Source organism: Myotis daubentonii, chromosome 3 (assembly GCF_963259705.1).
Source record: "Myotis daubentonii chromosome 3, mMyoDau2.1, whole genome shotgun sequence".
Taxonomy (NCBI): domain Eukaryota; kingdom Metazoa; phylum Chordata; class Mammalia; order Chiroptera; family Vespertilionidae; genus Myotis; species Myotis daubentonii.
The window spans coordinates 10,035,282-10,056,694 of record NC_081842.1 but is presented as its reverse complement, the minus strand read 5'-3'; the positions used below and the strand labels follow the sequence as shown (position 1 = coordinate 10,056,694).

Genomic DNA, 21,413 nt, shown 5'->3' with positions numbered 1-21,413 from the left:
CTAGATTTCATGTGGTACAAGTGAGCATCAGTAAAAGGTAAAAAGATCTTAGTCATGAGAAGTAGTATAGAGTGGCTACCTCGTACAGAAGTAAGTGAGAAACCAAGATGAAGCAACAGGCAGGTGTCTTACTAGGTGAAGAGTACTTTGAGTTCCATTGAAAATTTCTGACTTAAAGCAATTTAACATAAATTCTAAGTCTATGTTTTTTGGGGGGTTTTTTTCCCCCCCAGTAATAAAAGCAAACTGGATAAAACTAAAAAACAACGCAAGGGCTATTCACAAATAAAATAGTGTTTTAATTATATTCTCTGTTTTTCTTTTGTATTTTTATTTTTAAACCAAGTTTCTATCTGTACACTTTAAGAAAATAAAACACCAGGGAGCCATTCTCTGCTTACCCTTTTTGGAGGCAGGCAGGGTGGCTCTGCCAACATGCAAAGAAACGGGCAGGTGCCGAGGCTCCTGAGCACACACATTACCTCATGAAGGTAAGGAGCTAAAAGATATTGAAATTACATAAAAAATATTCTATTTGGCTTTGTAGCAATACACAAAGGTGAGAATACTTAATTAATGGCACTCTGAGGCTGGCATCTCAGGCACGTGAGGAGACTGGCACTGCTCAGTATGCCACGCCACACCACACCGCAAGCTTTGCTTAGAAAAAGGAAAAAACGATTCTTTTCCTCAAGCAGAACTGCCACTGGTAAGAGCCACAAGGACTTTATTCATTGTTTATTCTTCTGACGGCAGGATTTCTTTGAGGTGGAATCTAAATAAAAATAAAAATGATGTAGCAATTTGTTAGAAGACTTCACATGTCTTTTAAGAACAATTCTGAAACACTAACACTGAATTAATATTTTTGGTAAAAATATGAGTATTTCAAATATATAGTGGTTTAAATTACAATGATTAAAAAAACACTGGAAAAAGTATATCCAGTGAAACAATCTATGCGTTTTCCAGAAGTGTAAGAGGGAGGATTGATTACAAGGCCCAGCTAGTGATTAAGTCAAACGGTCTGGACACTTCTTGATCAAGTACACTGTTGACTTACAATCATTCTTCTAATACTGTTAATGACAGCTTATAATTAGGACTGAAACCAACAATTACTAAGCTGAATGCTAATAATCTTTCCCACATTATTTTACATTCCTAGGGTACATTTACATTATAAAAAAGAATCAGAGGACTTTTACCTGGTGGTAGCCCCACTAGTCTTTGCTGGATCATTTCTAAATGGTGAATATATTCTGTCAAAGAATGTTCCGGATCTTGAGAAGCAGTCAGGGATCTTTCTGACCTTGAATTTGGAGATGGATTGGACCTTCAGACAAACAAACCCAGAAACAAACAAAACAAGAGTTGAACACAATAGGATGGTGAATGCAGTAAGCACATAAATAAGAAGTGGTGCTGGGTCCTCTGACTGGACACATTATGGGAAATGAGGTAAACTAGATGGCTGTTTCCTTTATATCTTTTTTTACCGCAAAAGAAAAAAGGATTTCTAAAAAGTGATACACAGTGCTTTAAAAACCAACTTCTGTATGTCTCAGAGCTACAATGAGGAAAAACTACCGCATATTATTTTATTCACTAAATCTTCATAGATATGTATCCGCATCCCTCAGACCCATCTTTGTGTCAACATGGGTATGTCAGCTGCCCTTCTTCCTAGTCTCCCGCTGGGACCAGGGAGCTCCATTGTGTCACTCCCAGCGTACTCTTCACATCTTACCCCTGTCATCCATACAGAAGAAGCCTTGGCCACATTTATTCTCTCAGTAAATATTACCAATCCGGGCACTGGGCAAAATGCCCTCTCTGAAAAAAAATTAAAAAGCGGGGGGCGGGGGTGGGGGGCTCCCAGGCCCTCAGGGACTCACAGTGGTATGCTCCCAGTCTTGCTCTGGGGGCCAGCTAAAGGCAAACTTTCAAAATACGTTTGAGGAACCGCATACACTGGTGGTGCATGGTTAGCAGAGGTGATCAGAATTAGATGATGCACAGTGGTGCCTTATGTTTTTGTGTATTGTTTCTCCTGTCAGGGAAACCTTTTCACTTTAATTTTAAACCAAATTATACTCTATAAAATTGAAAAGGTTTTTTCCCAAATAACTGATCTATAACACTGTCACTGTAACATCTCAATTGTCACCAGAGTAATAAGTATAAAAATACATTATGGGTGCAATATACCCAAATTCTACAGAAAAAAGATTAAGTCAACCAAGGCCTTGCATGTGTGTGTGTGCCTCTGCATAGGGGGGGTTTCCCAGGTACATGTAAACCCCCTTACACACACACACACACACACACACGCACACCTGGGTACCCATACAAATCTGCCCAAACACCCTGCCATGCATGGCCACTTGTCTCTGCACATTGAACCTCTACTGATGATCAGGTCTTGCCTAACCCTTACAATGAAAAAACAGTCTGAAAGCACCACATCTCACCTTTCCCTCCTGCGTGGGGAGGCTTTTGGCACAGGGTCCCTGGTGTGGCTGAAAGATACGTCCCGGGTTGGTGGGGATTCGCTGGTTTCGGGTGGGGAATCACTGGTTTCAGGTAGGGATTCACTGGTTTCTGGTGGAGTCATCTGTTGCCGTGGCACCAGGAATCCTTCCCCCAGAATTATTCAACAACAAAGGGATTATGAAAAATGACAAATGCATTTTAGTAGGAAGGCCCATCTACCAAAATTTAAAATATATAAGCTTTAAGAGTTTGCATGGCAATTTCAAAACATTTTTAGAGTACCCAAGTTATAAAAATTATATTTTAAAAAGCTCTGGGAGGAACATGAGTGTTGATCACCTTATAGCCTAACCCAGCCGTGGGCAAACTACTGCCCTCGGGCCGGATCCTGTTTGAAATGAATAAAACTTAAAAAAAAAAAAAAAAGACCGTACCCTTTTATGTAATGATGTTTACTTTGAATTTATATGCCAGGAGCCGGTCCATCCTTGCTGTTTCAAGGGACCTGGCATATATGGCATACTGTTCTTAATATGTTTGCTCACCTTCTTGGCACTATGTGTTTTAACCAAGGTCACCTCTCTGAGAAAGGTTGTTTCCCCAGGTAGGGATTTTCCCCTGAAGTTAGGGAGGGAATAAAACCCCTTAACTAAGTGCCAGGCAGGTAATTAATCACTTTAACTACGAACAATCATGCTTAAGCTACATAATCTTTACTCCCTGGAATGGAGATAAGAAATGCCCTAACCTTTGGAATAGAGATTGATAGGACTGGAATCAACTGGTATAAATACAGATGTAACAAGACAACAGAACACAGAACCTAGACACAGAACCTACACAGAACCTAGAGACAGAAGAACTTCGCTGGAGAGAACATGGCAAAAGATCCTGGACAGAAACTGGCCACAGAACCTAGAGACAGAACCTGGATAGAACATAGCAAGAGAACCTGAGTAGAACCTGGTGACTGAACTTGGCTGGAGAACCTAGACAGAACCTGGACAGAACCTGGAGAACCTGGCTGGAGAACCTAGCAAGAGAGCATGGACACAGAACCTGGCTGGAGATCCTAACCAGAACTTCGCTGGAGATCCTGACCAGAACTTGGCTAGAGATCCTGGCTAGGCTGCTGATCAATTGAACGCTGTCTCTGTGTCATTCCTTCTTCGCTGACTCCGTTCACACTTTTGGGGACCCCTGGACCTGCTGGGGCTGGACCCCAGCATTTATATTAGTTCACACAAACACTCCATCCATGCTTTTGTTCTGGCCCTCCGGCCCAGTTTAAGAACCCATTGTGGCCCTCGAGTCAAAAAGTTTGCCCACCCCTGGCCTAACCCCTGGCATCCGTATGAGTAGCACCCTGGAGAGGCACTCAGTGCCTGATAGAGATTGCTGGGCAGGGGGAGCTTGGGCTGGGGGCTCTCCTCCACTCAAGTGAGGAGTGGGCTCAGGAGGCAGGGGCAGATACCCTGAAGAATACCAGCCTTGGAGAGGGGCAAACTTTTCTGAAGGCTGAGCAGGCATTTTGATTTCAAGAAGTAACAAGTGACAGGTGAAAATCAAAGTTGACTGGCACCAATTTCCACCACCCCTCCAAGCGGCCACAACCCTGTGCTGAGGGGGAGGAGGTTGTCTGCCAATGTTTCCCCCAGGGCAGTGGCCTGTCAAAGGCCTGCAGTTGGTGGCCAGTGTGCATCCTTCAGACTGCGGGCAACAGCAGAGAACCTCAGACACAAGACCTGACTGAGAAAGTAAGCATGGTGCTCTCAGAGCAAAGATGCGGCAGTCTGAAGAACTCCACTTCATGTTGGAGAAGTGACCTTTTAATTAAAAACTAGAGGCCCAGTGCATGAAATTCAAGCACGGTAGGGTCCCTAGGCCTGGCTGGCGGTCAGGGCTGATTGGGGCCTTCCAGCTGCCAGCCAGGGCCTCCCTTCGTTCCGTGCCGCCCCCTGGTAGTCAGCGCATGTCACAGCGAGCGATTGAACTCCTGGTCTCCCCATTGAACTCCCGTGGGGACAATTTACATATTAGGTTTTTATATATAGATAGATAAGTTATTTAGGTCCAGCTGGGGTTGCTCAGTGGTTGAGTGTCAACCCATGAACCAAGAGGTCACCGGTTCAATTCCTGATCAGGGCACATGCCCGGGTTGTGGGCTTCATCCCAGAAAGGGGGCAAGAGGCAGCTGATCAATGATGCTTCTCATCGATGTTTCTCTCTCTCTATCCTTCTCCCTTCTTCAAATCAATAAAAACATGTTTAAAAGATAAGTTATTAGTCAACATATTTATCACTTCTATATTTTTCAATCATTACGCTCCTCTGAACCACTTTTACTCATTAGCATTAACTACATGAACATAAACACTACTTTCCTTCAAAAACCATTTTGCCTCTGCCAACTGCACTGACTGAATTTACCCATTTATTAGTGTGCTTCATTACATCCCCACCGAGCCCTGAAAATGACCAGACATTAATGAAATGTTACAGCAAGTGGAAGACAAGTTTGCAAAGGTGAGGTTAAGGAGTCTCTGCAGGCCCACCTGGGTGAGGCGCTCTGCTTTGTGCCAAAGCTCCTTTCCGATCTACTTCTTGCCATTTCTTAACCAAAAAACGTAATCTACAAAAAAAGATATGAAACATTGAAAACTAGAGGACAACAGCAATGACAAAAGCAATGAAAATCCAGATGTGACCAACAGCGGAAAGGGTTTTGGCGGCCAATTTCCCCAGGGCAGCAGATACTGCACACTGACAGGGTAGCTACTTCCAATCCTGTGCACAGGGCCCCTTCCCCACCCACTCCCAGTCCCACCCAGCCCCCGTGGAGGCCCTGCCTTGCCCCAACCCTGCCCACTCCCAGACACCCAGCTTGGGGTCTCCCAGACTCCAGTTCAGAATCAATCTGCAACACCTGCTCCTTCCACTACCAAGACCACAAGCCAGTGGGTGGGGGGTTGGGGTGACTGGAGGACGGTGGTATGGGCGTTAAAAATGCTGCTGCTTGCCCTGGCCAGTGTACTTCAGTGGTTGGCGTGATATCCTCTATTACTGAAAGGATGCAGATTGGACTCCCTGTCAAGGCACACATCTAGGTTGCAGGTTGGATCCCCAGTTGTGGCACATACAGAAGGCAACTGATTTTTGTTCTCTCTCACATCAATGTTTTCCTCGCTCTCTCCCTCCCTTCTCCTCTCTCTAAAATCAATAAGCATACCCTCAGGTGATGATTTAAAAAAATGCTGTTTCACTTAGATGATTCTCCCTCCTGGACAGGAAGGCTGGAGGCGGGGTTTGGATCTGTTTATCTGCCTCCATCCAGTGTCTAACCCGCTATCTGGCATGGCTGTGGTCAGAACTCAGAGGTGAGGGGACTAAGTGCCCTGGGGCTGGAGGAAGCCTCTCTCCCCACCCTGTGTGGGACTTCCACCCATTCTGTAGCACAGTCTGGAACCAAACAGCCTGTCCTACAGACAGAGACCAGCATGCACTGGACAGGGCACCTCTACAGGAGTCACAGAGCTGCACAGTTCTTAGTGGGATAACCATTTTTAGAAATTCAGCAAAATTAAAAATTATAAAATAAAATGGATCTCATCACTATTAATTTTGAAATGATCAAAATCCCCAATCACACTAGGGAGTCACAGCCCTGCTCTAACAATGACACCCTGTGCACACAGTGGTTGGGGAGAATGAGCAATACCTCTGGCTGGGGGTTGGGCAGGGCTGGGCCAAGCAGACACACAGTGGAGGGTGAAGACGGAGGGCCCCTTGCACCCTGCAGTAGGCTCTTCCTCCCCTCCCCAATCCAAAGGCAAAGGCTGGAGAGTGCCTGTGCCATAAATGGCCACCACCCTGGGTGGATCACAGATGTGTTCTTATGCTCTTGGCCCCTATTATGTAACACATTAAATTTGACTAAGATATAGGAAACAAATGTGAAGAAGTGAAATGCAGTTTTAAACTTGATCAGACATGCCGGTCATCAAAAACAACCCTGGCAAGAGACCCATTAAGGGGCAAGGCATTGTTTTATTATAAAAAGGCACCCTTAAATCTTTTCTTTTTAGAAAGTAAGTTTTGCACATTATGATTTCCTGAAGACAAGTGTCATCTGTATTTTCTTTAAGGTCAAGTGCCATTCATCTTCAAAGAGAATATAATTGTAGAGTGTCAGAGACTAAAACCACTGAAACGTGCCTCCCACTTGTGAAGACAGCAGTGGCACACGCCTCCTATTACCTTGAAATTGCAATCACCACCCTGACAGCTGTTCGGAACCTGGTGAAAGGCCGGGATGTGGTGATTTTCCTATCTGCTTTGGAAGGAAACACTCCTAAATGAGCGATCATGGAGAGCGTCTCTTGTTCAGAGTCCTGGAATCCACCGATCAAAAGTAAAAGATACTTCTTCTGATAAATCAGAGCTTTTCTAAAGCTCTCTGCTCTCAAATAATGCAGGTACAATTTTTCCATCTAAAAAAAAAAAATTGGAAAATTTAATCATAGAACAGCTGTCTTGCTGACAAATCTGTAAAACATGTTTGCACTGTTGTGCTTTAGAAAGAACCAGACCACTTTTCCTTCAGCAAATCATTACACAAGTCAGCCGTGTACATCTGTAATCGGAAACAACTTGCTGTTTAAAGTTCAGTTTTGTTTAATAGACAAAATGTAGGCCACAAGTCCTTTCCACAGCATCAAAGCAGCCCCCTGGAGGGCGCCGTGAATCTGACCACTAAGTCAGGTCCAAACTGAGGCTGGGTGGGGCGTTTCATCATGGGTTCATGGGCGTTGCGGGTGGGAGGAACCCCTCAAAGTGTTGGTGCCCATATCCTAATTTTTCCTTCATGAGAGAACCTATCACTTGTTCTACACGCTGTCAAAAATGATGACAAGTGAATTTGTTCAGGTTGCAGAGACTTTACCTAATGACTCAAAGCATCACACATTTTGCCCCTACTCCTGAGCACAGAAACGTGATGTCTACACAAAAGTAGGCCAAATCTCAAATGAAAGTTCATTGTCTTTAGCTTCCCTTATTTGTCATGACTTGGCCACTCGAACCACCATGTGGTCTTCTTACTGTGAACACACACACTTGGTGGCAATGATGCCCAGGCAGAGGAGGACCTCCAAGCCGTGAACTGTTTTTACTAGTTAAAAGCATCCTGTGAAAGGGTGGAGGATGAACAGGCAGAGAACAGAGGATGTTTAAAGCAGTGAAATGAATCTGTATAATACTGTAATGGTGAACACATGTCATTACACATTTGTCCAGACCCAGAGAATGCACACCACCAGGACTGAGCCTGATGTAAGCTGTGGACCGTGGGTGATGATGACCTTATCAATAAAGTTTCATGGATTTTAACAGATGTGCCATCTGGTGGGGACACGGACAGTGGGAAAGACTGAGTGTGTGGGGCAGGGTGTATATGAGAACTCTCTGCCCCTTCCCCTCAACTCTGCTGTGAAGCTAAACTGCCTTAAAGATATAAAGTCTTAAAAACAAACCAAGAGCAGCATCCCCCCCTGATGCCCCTCTGCTGCCCATAGGCATGGTCTTACCTTGACATTGCGGGTGTTTGCTTCCTCCCTGGAAGCTGGAGCAGACAGTCCTGGGTCTGCAAGTCCTGGTGAGCTCTGCAGGACGGTCCTGTCCCTCCTCCTGTCTGACCTCTGCAACAACCACAGAAAGTGCATTACAGAGCTGTTCTCATAAAAACATCATGAGAAAATTGATCCCTCCCTACCCCAACTCCAGGGAAAAGGTCATGCCCAAACACTTCATTCCTTCCCAGGTGTCCCCCAGGACCTCTGCAGGGTGAGGCCTGCCTTGGGCAGAGGAGAGCGGGGCCCCTGGGAGGCTGGGTACAGGTGTTCCCAACGCTAGGACACAGGCCACACCACCATCTCCCTTCAGTATCTTTTCAGCAGTGCTCAAGTTGTTACATGACATTATTAACCAGATAATTAACACTTATGGGATGATTATTATATGCCATTTACTGAAGTATGATTGCATTAAAAACAAAAAATCAAATATTTGTAAAATAATCCCAAATTCGAAGCTTTAAGCATATTGAAAACCCTCTGGTCCTAGAAATTAGAAGGACGATACAATATCTAGTTCTGCTATAGTAGCATCAAATTACAGGCCTGGAGACCTCGGCAAGCACCCCACACAGAAGCCACTTACACGAAGGGATGGGCACGATGGGCACCGCCAGAGCGCCAACAGGGAATATGCTAACAGAAGGAGGAGTCCACAGTGAGGGGAACAAAGGGGCCACCCACAACAGACATCAAGGCAAAAGAGAGCTTAAAGCACTCCCAGGGCCATATGGTCAGAGACCTCTGCACAGCAGTTTGGAAGAGGAATCAAAAGCCTGGTCATGCCACCTCACCACTGCAGGGCAGGGCTGAGAGGACGGCGGGCCTGTGAGTGGAAAGCCTGAGTGGGTCCCACATACCCTACGAGGCAGGAAAGACCAGTAGATTTCCTGGTTCTAAAGCACAGCTGGGTCGTTCCTAGAAAAGACGCTTTAGGAACACGTCATCTTGGACATGAAGGAGAATACTCCACCATTCGCTTTCTGTCTACCTTTGGTTTTCTCATCAAGAATGTTCATTTCCACCATAGCCAGTTTGGCTCAGTGGATAGAGCATCGGGTGGTGTACTGAAGGGTCCTGGGGTTGATTCCGGTCAAGGGCATGTACCTCAGTTGCAGGTTCCTCCCAGGCCCGGGGTCCTGGTCAGGGTGCGTGCAGGAGGCAACCAATTGATGTGTTTCTCTCACATCGATGTTTCTCTCTGTCTTTCCCTCTCTCTTCCACTTTCTAAAAGATCAATGGAAAAATATCCTCGGGTGGGGATTCACAACAACAAAAAAGAATGTTCGTGTCCTAGTTTCTTTGTTAACTTTCATAAAGGAAAAAAGCACTCTCCTATTGACTGCATTTTATTCCACACAGGCCCTTAGTCCACAATGGGGTGCCCTACACAAGGAACCTTGAAACACTTCCTGAGTTAAGTCCCAGAGAAGCAGTTGGGGCAGCCACCCTGGACAACACCGTGGCATGGTTAATATAGACGGTAAACACCCTGGGCTTTTATATAGAGAAACGAAACTTATGTCCACACACATCCTATACACAGTGTTTATAGGAAAATTATTTTTAACAGTCAGAAACTGCAAACAACCCATATATTCTTCATTAGGTGAATGGTTAAATTGTGGCACATGCATGCCTCAAATGCAGCTTGGCAATGAGGAAGAATAAGCTATTGAGATCAACACCCAGGTGGACCTCAAATGTACCATGAAGGAAGTGAAGAGCCTTCAGAAACCACAGTTCCAACTTACAAGACATCCAAGGAAAGAAAACCATAGGGAAAGGGGCAGAGCACAAGTGAAAACTCAGGTGACATCACACTAGTATGGGGCAGATTTTAACATATGTAAATTACAAAATAATTTGCACGAACTTTTCATTGTAAAAAAAGTGAAGAAAATCACACACACAAAAAAATACCACCTAAAATATAAAGAAGAAAAAAATTAGGCATTCCAAAAATGAACTACACAAGTCAGAAAAATTATAAATTCTTTTCCTTAGTTACAAGTGAAATAAAATTCTAATTTCATCAGATTATTTATTACATTTTTAAGTCAAAATTTCCGTTCATTGACATGTATCAAACACCATCTTGGCCATGTACGAAAGTATGTGTACATGTGTCTGCCCTGTGAACAAGGCAGATAACCTGTTAAAATGTTAAATAAGATACTCTGGCCGTTAGGAAGGAAGGAGCCCAGAGAAGCTAACTATAAAGAAATGACACTGCCCCAGCCAGCCAGCCAGCCATAAGGAAGCCCAGCTCCCTTCACCCCTCAACCCCCGCAGGAGTGTGAGTGACATACACTGAGCGCACAGCCCTTCAGCAGGTGATGCTTGAGAGTCTTCTCCAGCCGGGACGCTGCTCTGCACAGCTCTGCCTTCTCCTGGGTCACAGTGCTGAGAGCATTAGTAAGAGAATCATTTTCTTTCAGCAACACATCCACCAGCTGGACCTGGACCTCTGCTGTCATTTTTTTCTTGAGAAGAAGAAAGCAAAGATAAATATATAGGATTTGTTAAAAGGCATGCACACTATTTGTGTGTGTTTTTTTAAATTCTCACCAGAGGGTATTTTCTCCATTGACTTCTAGAGAGAATAGAAGGTGGGGGAAGAAACATCGATATGAGAGAGACACATAGATTGTTTGTCTCCTGAAAGTGACCCCTACTGAGGCTGGGGAATCTGCAACCAAGGTATGTACCCTTGACCAGAAATGGCCCAAGACCCTTTGGTCTGAAGGCCAAAGCTCAAATCACTGAGTCAAACTGGCCAGGGCTATTTGTGCTTTTTATTGTTGGTAATTTTTAGGTATTATTTTAAATGTTTCTGGGGTTCTGTGGGAAGCCTGTGGAGCTGGAAAGAGTTGTCCATTTGTGGGACAGGAAATAATAAAAGTTTTCAAATCACATTTCTTTCCGATCCTCTATGAAACAGACTTGACACAAAATGGAGTTATATGACTAGAGCAGGCCTGTCACAGATACAATGTTCTTTGACACCACAAACAGGCAGCATCCAAGGTGACCAGGAAACATCATGTGCTCTTCCCTGAAGCCCAATGAGTAAGTCCCTTAAGACAGGCTCATTATCTTTTCTCATAATCAGAGGAACCTTCAGCCTGCGGTGGGCCCAGAAGGCATGGTGCCCGACAGACAAGAGGGCAAGAACACACTGCACCCATCCACTGACTGCGCCCAACGAGCAGGTCAGAGGGAATAGGGTGAGAGGGCGAGTGGGTCAGAGGGTGAACAGGTCCAAGGGTGAGCGGGTCCACATGCATGCTGCTCTCAGGTAAATATCAAGATTTCATAATTATCAGAGAACATTGATCAGTAATTTGTATCAGCAACTTGAAACGCTTTCGATGCAGCTGATGGGGAGTGCAGTGCTCCCCCAGGCAGTCTTAGAGACCCAGACTGCTCTGGCTCTCAACACAAATGCTCAAGGAGCAGGTTGGGCGGGAGCACGACAGACCACCAGGCTGAGAGGCACCAGAGAAAGCGCAAGTGAGCACCTGGCCCCTCCCAGGCACAGGAGGAGGCACATGCTCACTCATCCTGACTGCCAACTTCAAAAAACAAGGAGGCAATGAGGGAGGAACAAATAAAAAATAATAAATAAAAAAGAAACCAGGCCCCAAGTGGCCAGAGGAGGCAGAACGTGGAAGCTGTCTCTCACCTGGAGGAGCTGGGTTCTCACCTGGGGAGAGCCAGATATGCTCAGCTGGGACTTGAGGTCTTCTAATGTCCGAAATAAAGATGTCACTGCTTTCTCATCTGATGATGTCCAATCATTAACTGTCCTATAAAAATAAACATTTAAAAGGTTCATATGGATTCCAACCGACTGTCAACCAACGCCACAAAGATGAGCTTGTGAGCAAGCTCACATAGACCACCGGTAGCATGCTTGCCAAGCATTTCATCAAGCCATGCTCTGTCCACAAAGGTGCTGCTAGGAGCCCCTCTAGTGACAGTGGCAGCCATGAGGCAGTGCAACCCTGAAGTGGACAGTCGGTAAAGCTCAAAAACCTCTGGCCACTGACCACTGGGGCTCCCTCAGCACTTCTGCCTCCTATTGCTGCTTTCTGCCGGGATCTTGTCCATTACTAGAATAGTGTCCTAAATAAATCTTTGGTATTCTATCAGTTAAACCCAACTATAGACAGGAGAACTGTGTTTACCTGGTTTCTGTGCATACAGAGAAGGGCAAATGTCAATATTAACTGTTCTGTTCAAACAAAACACCTCAGTCTTGGCTAGTCAACCATGAAACAAATTTTGGTAGCGTGAATGGCAGCCCCAGAGCCTCAGGTAAGACAGACACAGCAGATACTGGCTCTTCCCAGTTCAGTGGGCTCAAGTGGGAGCTGGCATCGGGTCTGGGCTCTCTGGATGGTGAATAATTATAAAGGGGTGCGGGACAAGCCAATATAAAAGAAACCTTAATTTTCTGTCATATTAGAATGCAAGAGAGTGCTGTCTGTAACTCATTTTTAGGTATTATTTTAAATGTTTTTGGGGTTCTGTGGGAAGCTTGTGGAGCTGGACGAGAAATGAGTCAGTTTCATTAAAACATGGACCTAAAACTGCAGGCACACCTAAAGCTCAGAACTGTTCACAGTGAAAGGCGCAGGGTCACACAGAACTTGCTGATTCCCCGTGACTGACCTGTCCACGGTCTGGTTGATGAAGCTGGTCAGCAACCCTGCCGCACAAAGCAGCTGCTGCCGAATCGAATCCAGACCCAGCTGCTGCTCTCGGAGATGCTCCGACTCCGGGGACAGGTGCGCCGCCTCCCTGGCCTCCAGCTCCCTCATCTTTCTCTGAAGCTGCTTGATCTTGTGCTCGTGGCGCTGGCGCTGCAATTCCAACTCTCTCTGTTGTCAATGCAGAGCAGAAAAGACCATCACACACAGTCCAGAAACCTAGCTCTGCACCATGGGGCTCCACCCAGTGTCGAACCCAGGGGCTGGGCTGCTCTGCCCTGCACGCCACCCCCAATGGGACATCCACACTGGGCGCTCCACATGTGACATGGGGTCAGAATAGCTCCTGCCCCAGACAGCACAATCCCACACTGCAGAGTCTCGGGGCTGAGGTTTTGTGCTTATTTCTGAGAATGGCCAGGCTTTACAGACCCAAGGTAAGCAGCAGATACAAAGGAGAAGGGCCAGGACACTGACATACACAGGATGAAGTGTCACAGGCCCGAGTTCTAGTTCCCCATTATCAACATACATGTACGTGTACACATGAACACACAACATGCACAGACATAGAAGATGCACACGAGCATGCACACCATGAATCTGGGGGTGCCCTGGGGTCTAAGTGGGGAAAAAAAAACCCTGATACAAAGCTCTCCACCAAGGAGGTGCTGAGAAAAGTCAGTCAGCAAGGATGCACTCACTGCCAAGCACGCAGGACCTGCGTCTCCACTGGGAGTGACCAGAGAGGGCAAAGGCAGTGTGGCGAGGAGAGCGCAGGGTGGAAGGGCCTCCTCATGGGGAAGAGAAGTCTGTGTAACTGAAATGCGCAGACAAGAGCTTAATTCCACTCGCCTCCACAAAATAAGTGGGGACGCCTCCTGGCCACACTCTGACCACTCTCTGTCACACCTCCAAACTACTCCACTTTTCAAGATGCCTGGCGATAAAACACTACTGTAAAGATTCCTCAATGGTATGTGAGTTGTAGCTCAGTAAAGCTGTTAAAAATATTAATCATTTCCCTCATATTAATCTACAAAAATAATTTTATAGTATTTTGGAATATGATTAATCCTTGTAGCATTTAGAAACCTAGAATTTGGTTCTTAGAAACACATTAATTTCTTAAGTGCTTCATGTCAAGCTAACTACTATAAAGCCCAGGCCATTAGTTTTCATTGTGCATTTAAAAAAACTTTTTGTAATTTGCAAATACAGAAATTGTGAACGTTTTTTTTTTCCCTCCATGTTTTTAGAAATTATTTCTTAAAAGGCCAAAGTAAATGTCAATGCATGAGAAACAAAGGCTTTTGGTTGACATAAAATGTAACTAAAGTTAAGGCCCATCCGAAAAATAAGAGAGGTAAGACTTCAAATCATCGTGTTATCTAAACCAAAGATACCACAAATAAATAAAGCTGTAGACCAATGTCCTGTATGGAGAGAGGCAAAATCCTTATCAAAATGCTAACAAACTGAATCCAGCATCATATAAAAAGAATTACACACCAAATTAAGTGGGATTCATCCCAAGGAATGCACAGATGGCTTGCCATATAAAAAGCAATGCAAAACACCACAGCAATAGAATAAAATGCAAAAGCCATAGCTCTTAAAAGACACCATGAAAAACAAATCCAATACTCTTATGATTAAAAATCATAAAGATTGCTCAGCTGGTGCGGCTCAGTGGTTGAGCGTCGACCTATGAACCAGAGGTCACGGTTCGATTCCTGGTCAGGGCACATGGCTGGGCAGGTTGTGGGCTCAATCCCCAGTGTGGGGTGTACAGGAGGCAGCCTATCAATGATTCTCTCTCATCATTGATGCTTCTCTCTCTCCCTCTTCCTTCCTCTCTGAAATCAATAAAAATGTGTTTTCAAAAAATAATAAAGATTAAAACAACTAGAAATAGAAGAGCATTTCCTCAGATAAAGGGCATCTCAAAAATCCCATCATACTTAAAGTGAAAGACAGACTGCTTGCCCTACAATCAGGAACAAGGCACGACGTCCCTCACCACCCCCATCAACGCTGCACCATTAGCTTTGGTCAGGGCAGTCAGGCAGCAAGAAGAAATAAAGACACAGGATAGAAAAGGAGGAAGTAAAACTGTGCCTATGTTAAGAGGACATGATCGTGTACATGGAAAATCGCAAAGAATCCATTAAGAAATACTGGAACTAATGAACAAGTGCAGCTAGGTTGAGGGAAACAAGATCAACATACAAAAGTCAAATGGACAGCTGTACACTAGTGGACAGTCTGAAGTAAAACTAAAATTGTAATTCCATTACAGCAGCAACAAAAACAACAACATATTTAGGAATAAATTTAACAAAAGAAGTGCAAAGCTCATCATCTGAAAGTTATAAAACATTGTTGAAAGAAATAAAAGACCTAAATAAATGGAGAGACCCTCTAATTTCATGGGTGCGAAGACTGAACATGGTTAAGGTGACAATACTTCTCAAAGCGATCTACAGAGTTGGTACAATGCCTATTGGGATCCCAATAGTCTTTCTTACAGAAATGAAAAGCCAGTCCTTGAATTGCGTGTAGAACTGCCAGGACCCCCAACATCTAAACCGTGAAAAAGAACAAAGTAAAAGGCTTCCAGCCTTGCCACGGAGTTGTAGTAGTTACTGCTTCCAGCATAGGACTGTACAGGCCAGCCGAACAGAAGGGACCAAAACAAGCCCCCGTCCTGTGGGTCATCCTAACCCTACCAACTTAGCTGCTAAGTGCTATCATTGGCCAAGGGCGGCTCTCACCAGTTTCTCCTTGTCTCTCTGCCACTTCTTCCACTTGTCCGTGTCTGCCCGGCTCTGCCTTGTCTCCACTCTTCTGCTCATGTCCTTGAGTCCTTCTTGCTCTGCCAGCCTCGTGTGTAACTGCTCTAACTCTGCCTGCAGCTGTGTGGGCTTCTCCCTCTCCCTGTCCCGATCACAGCTCAGCTCTGGTTTGGGGGTCCGCAGGGCCTGCACAGTGGACCTCAGCCTGGCACTCACCTCCTTCTCTCTCTCGAGCTCTGCACAGCGCCTCTGCACCTCAGCCTCCAGCTGCTGCTGGGTGCACATGGCGTGCTGCTGCACTTTCTCCAGTGCTGCCTGCAGCTCCGCCACCCGGGTCGTCTCCTCCTTCAGCTTCCGCAGCAGAGCACGGTGTGCCTGTGTCTCCTGGTGAGCACAGGCCTCCTGTGCCCTCCGGCTCAGCTGCTCCGTCAGGACTCGCTCGTGCTGCAAGGCCTCAGACAACTCCTGCGAACGGCCCTGTGCAGCCTCCAGGTTCCGGTGTAGCTTAGAGAGCCGGCTCCGCTCCTGTGCCAATAACGCCTCGCAGCGTGAGGACTCAATTTGCAGCTCCTTCTGAAGGTTGTCCTTTGCTGTCTGCTCGTGTTTTAATGCTACACACAGTCGATTATTCTGAGCGTATTGCTTCTCCAAAGATATTCTTAACTCCTGGATCAGGGAAATATAAGATGGAAAAATTAAAACTGGAGAAAAGTATCTAAACAGTTTTTCCACCCAAGTTTCTGTTGCTATCCTTCGACCAGCAATTATACCTTTTGAAATTTACCCTGTGGATGAAAGAAGTATGTATGGCTGACCCTTTAACCACGTGGGTATTCGGAGCGCAGACCTCTCTCGAAGACAGAAATCTGCACGTAACCACAGTTAGCACTCCGCATATGCCAATTCCCAATACGAAGTTGACCCTTAGAACAGTGGTCAACTGAAAGAATCCACATATAAATGGATGCACACAGTTCAAACCTGTGTTTTTCAAGGGTCAACTGTATACTAATTTTTGTTACCTTTTTGAGTAAACACACATACACATCTTGGGTTCATTCTCCCTTCCTTAGAACCACAACATTGAGGACACTAAGAGGACAGACCACAAACACGCAGTTTGAGCTGAACCATGCATGGTCTGTGTTGTTGAGAGACAGCTTTGCCCTAACTGGGGAACTGATGGTCAGCTTGCCCAGGACTATGGAACACCTGCTGGACACGTGGTCATCAAGCTGCCAAACAAAATACGGATTCACACATATGCTGTACATCTCGCACAGGAGCTGGGTCACTACAGTTTATCTGGTTGACACCGGCTTCTGAGGCTGTGCCTTGTGTGGAAGGAGGCGTGTCCACTCTGCAGAACAAAGCTCGCAGAGACGGTGGGGACCATATGGTGCAGCGCTGGCATCACATGGTCATCACACCCTCTGTCACTGCAAAGCTGCCGAGTGTTTTACCTGAAGACGCAGCCCTACCTTACTGCCCCAAAACCCTGCCACCTGGGCTCACCATCCACAAAAAGAATCAGAAGCAGCATCAAAGAGAACGGCCTCCCAGCTCCCATCCTGGCCCCCTTACCTCCAGGGCCTTGGAGTCCTGGCCCTCCCTCTGCAGGTGCTCCAGCTGCTCCTGCTCCAGCTGGCTCTGCAGGGCGCGCTCCTTATTGCGCTCGCTCTCCAGCTCCTGAAGTGCGGCCTTCAGGTCGTTCTCCTTGCTGTCTAGTACAGACCTGTGTGGGGAGAGAGGTAGTCAAACCCCACGTTGCACAACGCTCTGAAGGGACACAGTCCTACCCTCAGGGGCCGGGAGCTCCCAGGACGAGGCAGGGAGGCCCTGCTGCTTCCTCATTATCTGCACACATGCTCAGTCCCGCCTTCTCGCTCTAAACACATGGGAGCAGGACACTTTTGTCTAATACCGACTGAGCATGCAGCACAAGTCATGGCACCGAGGCTCCATTACTTCACTGCCAAGAATGATGTGGTGAGAACTATGGAACTTTCATTTATTCTACCAAAGGTCTGATGACAGCCTGGGGGCTGGCGGGCAGTGTATCACGAAGGCAGTACCATACGTACCTCAGCTGGAGAACCTCCCTCTGCACGTCATTGAGGGACTTCAGCAGCCTCTCATTGTCCTGTTTACACTCACAAAGTTTCGATTTCAAAGCTTTGACTGCATTCTGCTCCGCTACTAGCAGCTTTCGGGCGTTATTTGCTTTCTGTTGTTCTTCATTGAGGGTTTTCTGTAGATCACTCGCTATACATTTTTCCTGCTCAACCTTATATGCCAGTAACTCAACTAAGAAAAAGATTAGAAAACATAAAATAACATTATTCATGAGTCCAAAGAGAGCTGTACAGACGATTTAATTACAGACAAGTCAGTTAAGGAGACAGGGAGAATGAAGTTTCTACAACCTAAAAGACATTGCTTCTGATGGTGCCAGAGGTACATTCCTTCTGCCTGTTGCTGGTTCCTCCAACACACACAGCACCAGGCCTCAACACAACATGGTTCCCCGGGGTGGGCCACACCCCCCTCAGCCTCTGCAGCAGTTCAGATTTAGGGTCTCCCTGGAGGCTGAATTTGGAACTAAGCCGAGATGGGCCTGCATGTGGGAGGCTGCTCACAGCCCTCCCTGCTGGGGGCAGGAAGGCCAGGTGTGACCATCCCTGTGGTCTAAAATGTCATCCCATCTGTCACTCCTCTGCTAAACCTCCCAACAGAGACAACTCCAGCTCAGAAGGCTTCACTGGAGAATTCTCCCAAAAGTTAAGGAAAAAATAAACCTAGTTCTATAAAAACCCCTCTGGAAAACAGAAGGGGAGTAGACAGATGTCAGTCCTCCACAAAGCTGGCGCTCCTCCAATGCCAAAACCAGAAGAACACTACGGACTAGTATCCGTCATGAACGCAGATGCAAAATATGAGCAAACCCAGCCCAGAAATATACAAAGGATAATGCACTATGACAAGGGGTCACAGCCAAAATGCAAGACTGCTCTCACTAGACCAGCGGTTCTCAACCTGTGGGTCGCGGGATTAAGAAGGTTGAGAACCACTGCACTAGACAGACTTAGTTGGCCATCATTCAGCTTCCAAAACTAAGGAGAGAAGGGGGACTTGCCAGAGCTAACAGAGGGCCTCTGTGAGGACCACAGTTATCATCCAATTTAAGGGTAAGACATGGAGTGCTTCCCCTGTGGCCAGGGGCAAGGCCAGACACTCCCTTCACCACGTGCTCTAGGACCTGACCAGTGGTCAGCGAGAGAAGGGGGAAGATGGGAAAGAAAAAAATATACTTTTTTTTTAATTCACAGGTGACATGAGCACCTCTATAAAAAAACCCAATGAACCTAATTAAATGTACAAACCATAACAGTTACTTAAGCCCAGTGCAAGCTCCAGGGACTCTCCCAGACTAGGTCCTGCTGGCACCCAGCATATCTGCTCAGACACCAGGCCCCTCACCATCTGCCAGCACTCTTGGCAAAGCCTCTGCGCTGACTGGTCTCAGAGTTCTATGAACTGAGAAATATTCCAGCCACCGTATTCTAATGACGAGGCTGACATTCCCTGCACTCAGGGACCTGAAGAAACCAGGATGTCACTGCTGCCACCAGATCCAGCTCTGGTCAGTCCAGAGGAGCTTTGCTAACCTGTGTGCCACCTTACCCACCAGGTGAACCTCAGGTGGGCACATTTCTCAGGGGTGCACCCACCCTGCCTGCGCAGCTGGTGTTCTTGCCGGCTCCCATGGGCCTCCGCACTGGTCAGCGCTGCGCACAACTGCTGCAGCTTTTCCTGGTTCTGCAGGTGCGTCAGCCGTAGCTGGGCTCGCAGGGCCTGGATCTCGGACAGCAAGCTGCTCCTGTCGGACTGACGTAGGTGCTCCAAGGACTTCTCCTGCAGGTCCCCCTGGAGATGGGGCAAAAGAGGGACAGCAGTCAGATAGGAAGGCTCCGCAGGGATGAGGAGCCCACCCACATGGGGAAACAGGATGAGAAGGGAGCATGTCCCAAGTGCTGGTGGCTCCAGGCAGAAGCAGCACACCCTCTGTACACACAAGCCTCCACTACTGACTCTATCCCTGGCTGGGAGGTAAGCATGCACTCGCCGAGTACGAGTGACCCTCACCCCCAGCACCTTGGGTCTCGTTCTCGGGCCTGGCCTGTGCCTGGGGGCTGCTCTGACTAACCTCACACCCTGACTCTGGACTCAAGCTCATAACCTGGGGCTGGGCAATCTGAAAATGCTTTTCCTTTCAAGGGAAGGCCAGTTATCTCTAGAACAGAGTGAGGTATAAAGGAGGGTAGAGGCACATAACTTTCCTTCTGTGTGATAGAATTCATGCAGAAACATGCAGTATTACACTTGGTTTGTAGCAGGGTTTCCCCTCAGTCATGGGCATGCTCCCAGGTCAGCTGAAACAGGGCTAAGCTCTAAGGTAACCCAGGCCCAAGCTTACCTGCTCCTGGACCACCTTCTGCAGTCTCTCCACCAGAGCACCGTGGGCCTTGGGGTCAGAGCCGCCGAGTTGAGGCTGCAGCTCCACCGTCAGCATCTCTCTCTCCTTTTCAAATGCCTCCTGGACTACCTGTAGGAATTCTCCTCTCCAGTCAAGGCAGGTGTCAGAAAGCTCCTAAAATTAGAACAAGAAGCTCAGTGTTTGCAACAGATGCATCTAAAGAACAGGAGCTACTCCGACAGGAAAAGGAGACACATGAGCACCCCCCGGACTGCCCAGGGCAAGAAAGGCCAATGCTGCCATCCAAGCAGAGAAGAAACCACTGAAGATGATGGAAACAAGGTCAAGCAAAGTCAGCAGGCAAACCTTTTTCCAACACAAGGCCTGCGTCTGCGGTAGGCCCAAGGCCAGAAGTGACATTGGTAAGTGCATGCCCGAGCACATGACTGCACAGGGTAGAGGCTTGGGGTCATGTGTGTGCATACACAGGGTGTGGACGTGCACAGGCGGCCACCCTTAGGCTACCTGCTCTGGACCTCCTCCCTACAGGTTCAGCCTAGTGTCCTGCCCACTATTCCCTCAAAGCCCATGGCAGGTTGGTTTCCCTTGGACATAGTTCACATTTGGCCCTCACCTCTGCACTGCCCCCTCCTGGCTTCCCTGGCTCCTTGTCTGCAAAGTGGACACTGAGACCCTGTGGGCTAAGGCCTGGCCCCCTCACATGTGGCTGGTGCCCATGAATGTGAGTGAGAGGGTTGCTAGTCAATATCACAGTCTTCTTGCCACCATGGACCACCTCTTGTTTCCTATTCCTGCTTATTTGGCAAAACAATTCCAAATTTTTACTGACAGCAAGAGGAGGCAAGTTGTCAGTTTCTTCACCATTACTGGAACTACCACTTAAACTGTTTTCTAAAACAAGAGAAAATACCTTCTCTGCCTGTTGGGGTGCTGGGGTCAGGTGCCCCCTCAGAGCTGGCACTGCCTCCAACAGGCCCTGGCCACCCCTCAGGTAGTGCTTGATGGGTGTGCTTGGCTCGCCCTTGCTGAGTGCGCTGGGGTATCCATGGTATTCGGACAGGGCCAGGATGTGGTGGCTCTCGTCATACACCATCTGCAGCAAAGCCTACAAGAGCACAGGCATTTGAAAAAGGAGGAAAAGCAGCTTGAAAGCACTCATCCATTCGCTGTCCTGCCCTCGCCAGGAACGCTCGCTGGGCCGCCTGCACAGTACTCGCATGGCCTTCATCAAAGAGCAGAACCTACTGTCCTGTGAGGTTTTCAAACTTTCCTC

General features: G+C 47.1%; 1 protein-coding gene across 13 annotated transcripts in view; it reads right to left on the bottom strand.

Annotated features, from left to right (window-relative positions):
- Window positions 1-276: 276 nt before the first annotated feature.
- Window positions 277-21,413, bottom strand: part of PCNT (pericentrin) — a 92,423-nt gene continuing 71,286 nt past the window's right edge. For 10 of the 13 annotated variants that reach the window (XM_059686730.1, XM_059686737.1, XM_059686736.1 and 7 more), the window contains 15 exons: window positions 21,051-21,245; window positions 20,120-20,293; window positions 19,374-19,569; window positions 17,727-17,949; window positions 17,227-17,377; window positions 15,622-16,308; window positions 12,807-13,015; window positions 11,836-11,938; window positions 10,439-10,612; window positions 8,082-8,192; window positions 6,754-6,986; window positions 5,052-5,128; window positions 2,475-2,640; window positions 1,209-1,336; window positions 277-775 (listed from right to left, as the gene is read on the bottom strand). In XM_059686730.1, coding sequence (XP_059542713.1) covers window positions 732-775; window positions 1,209-1,336; window positions 2,475-2,640; window positions 5,052-5,128; window positions 6,754-6,986; window positions 8,082-8,192; window positions 10,439-10,612; window positions 11,836-11,938; window positions 12,807-13,015; window positions 15,622-16,308; window positions 17,227-17,377; window positions 17,727-17,949; window positions 19,374-19,569; window positions 20,120-20,293; window positions 21,051-21,245 — 2,871 coding nt within the window. In that variant the 3' untranslated portion in view covers window positions 277-731. The remainder of the gene's footprint in view (window positions 776-1,208; window positions 1,337-2,474; window positions 2,641-5,051; window positions 5,129-6,753; window positions 6,987-8,081; window positions 8,193-10,438; window positions 10,613-11,835; window positions 11,939-12,806; window positions 13,016-15,621; window positions 16,309-17,226; window positions 17,378-17,726; window positions 17,950-19,373; window positions 19,570-20,119; window positions 20,294-21,050; window positions 21,246-21,413) is intronic. The other 3 variants (XM_059686741.1, XM_059686743.1, XM_059686738.1) reach the window with 2 other exon arrangements.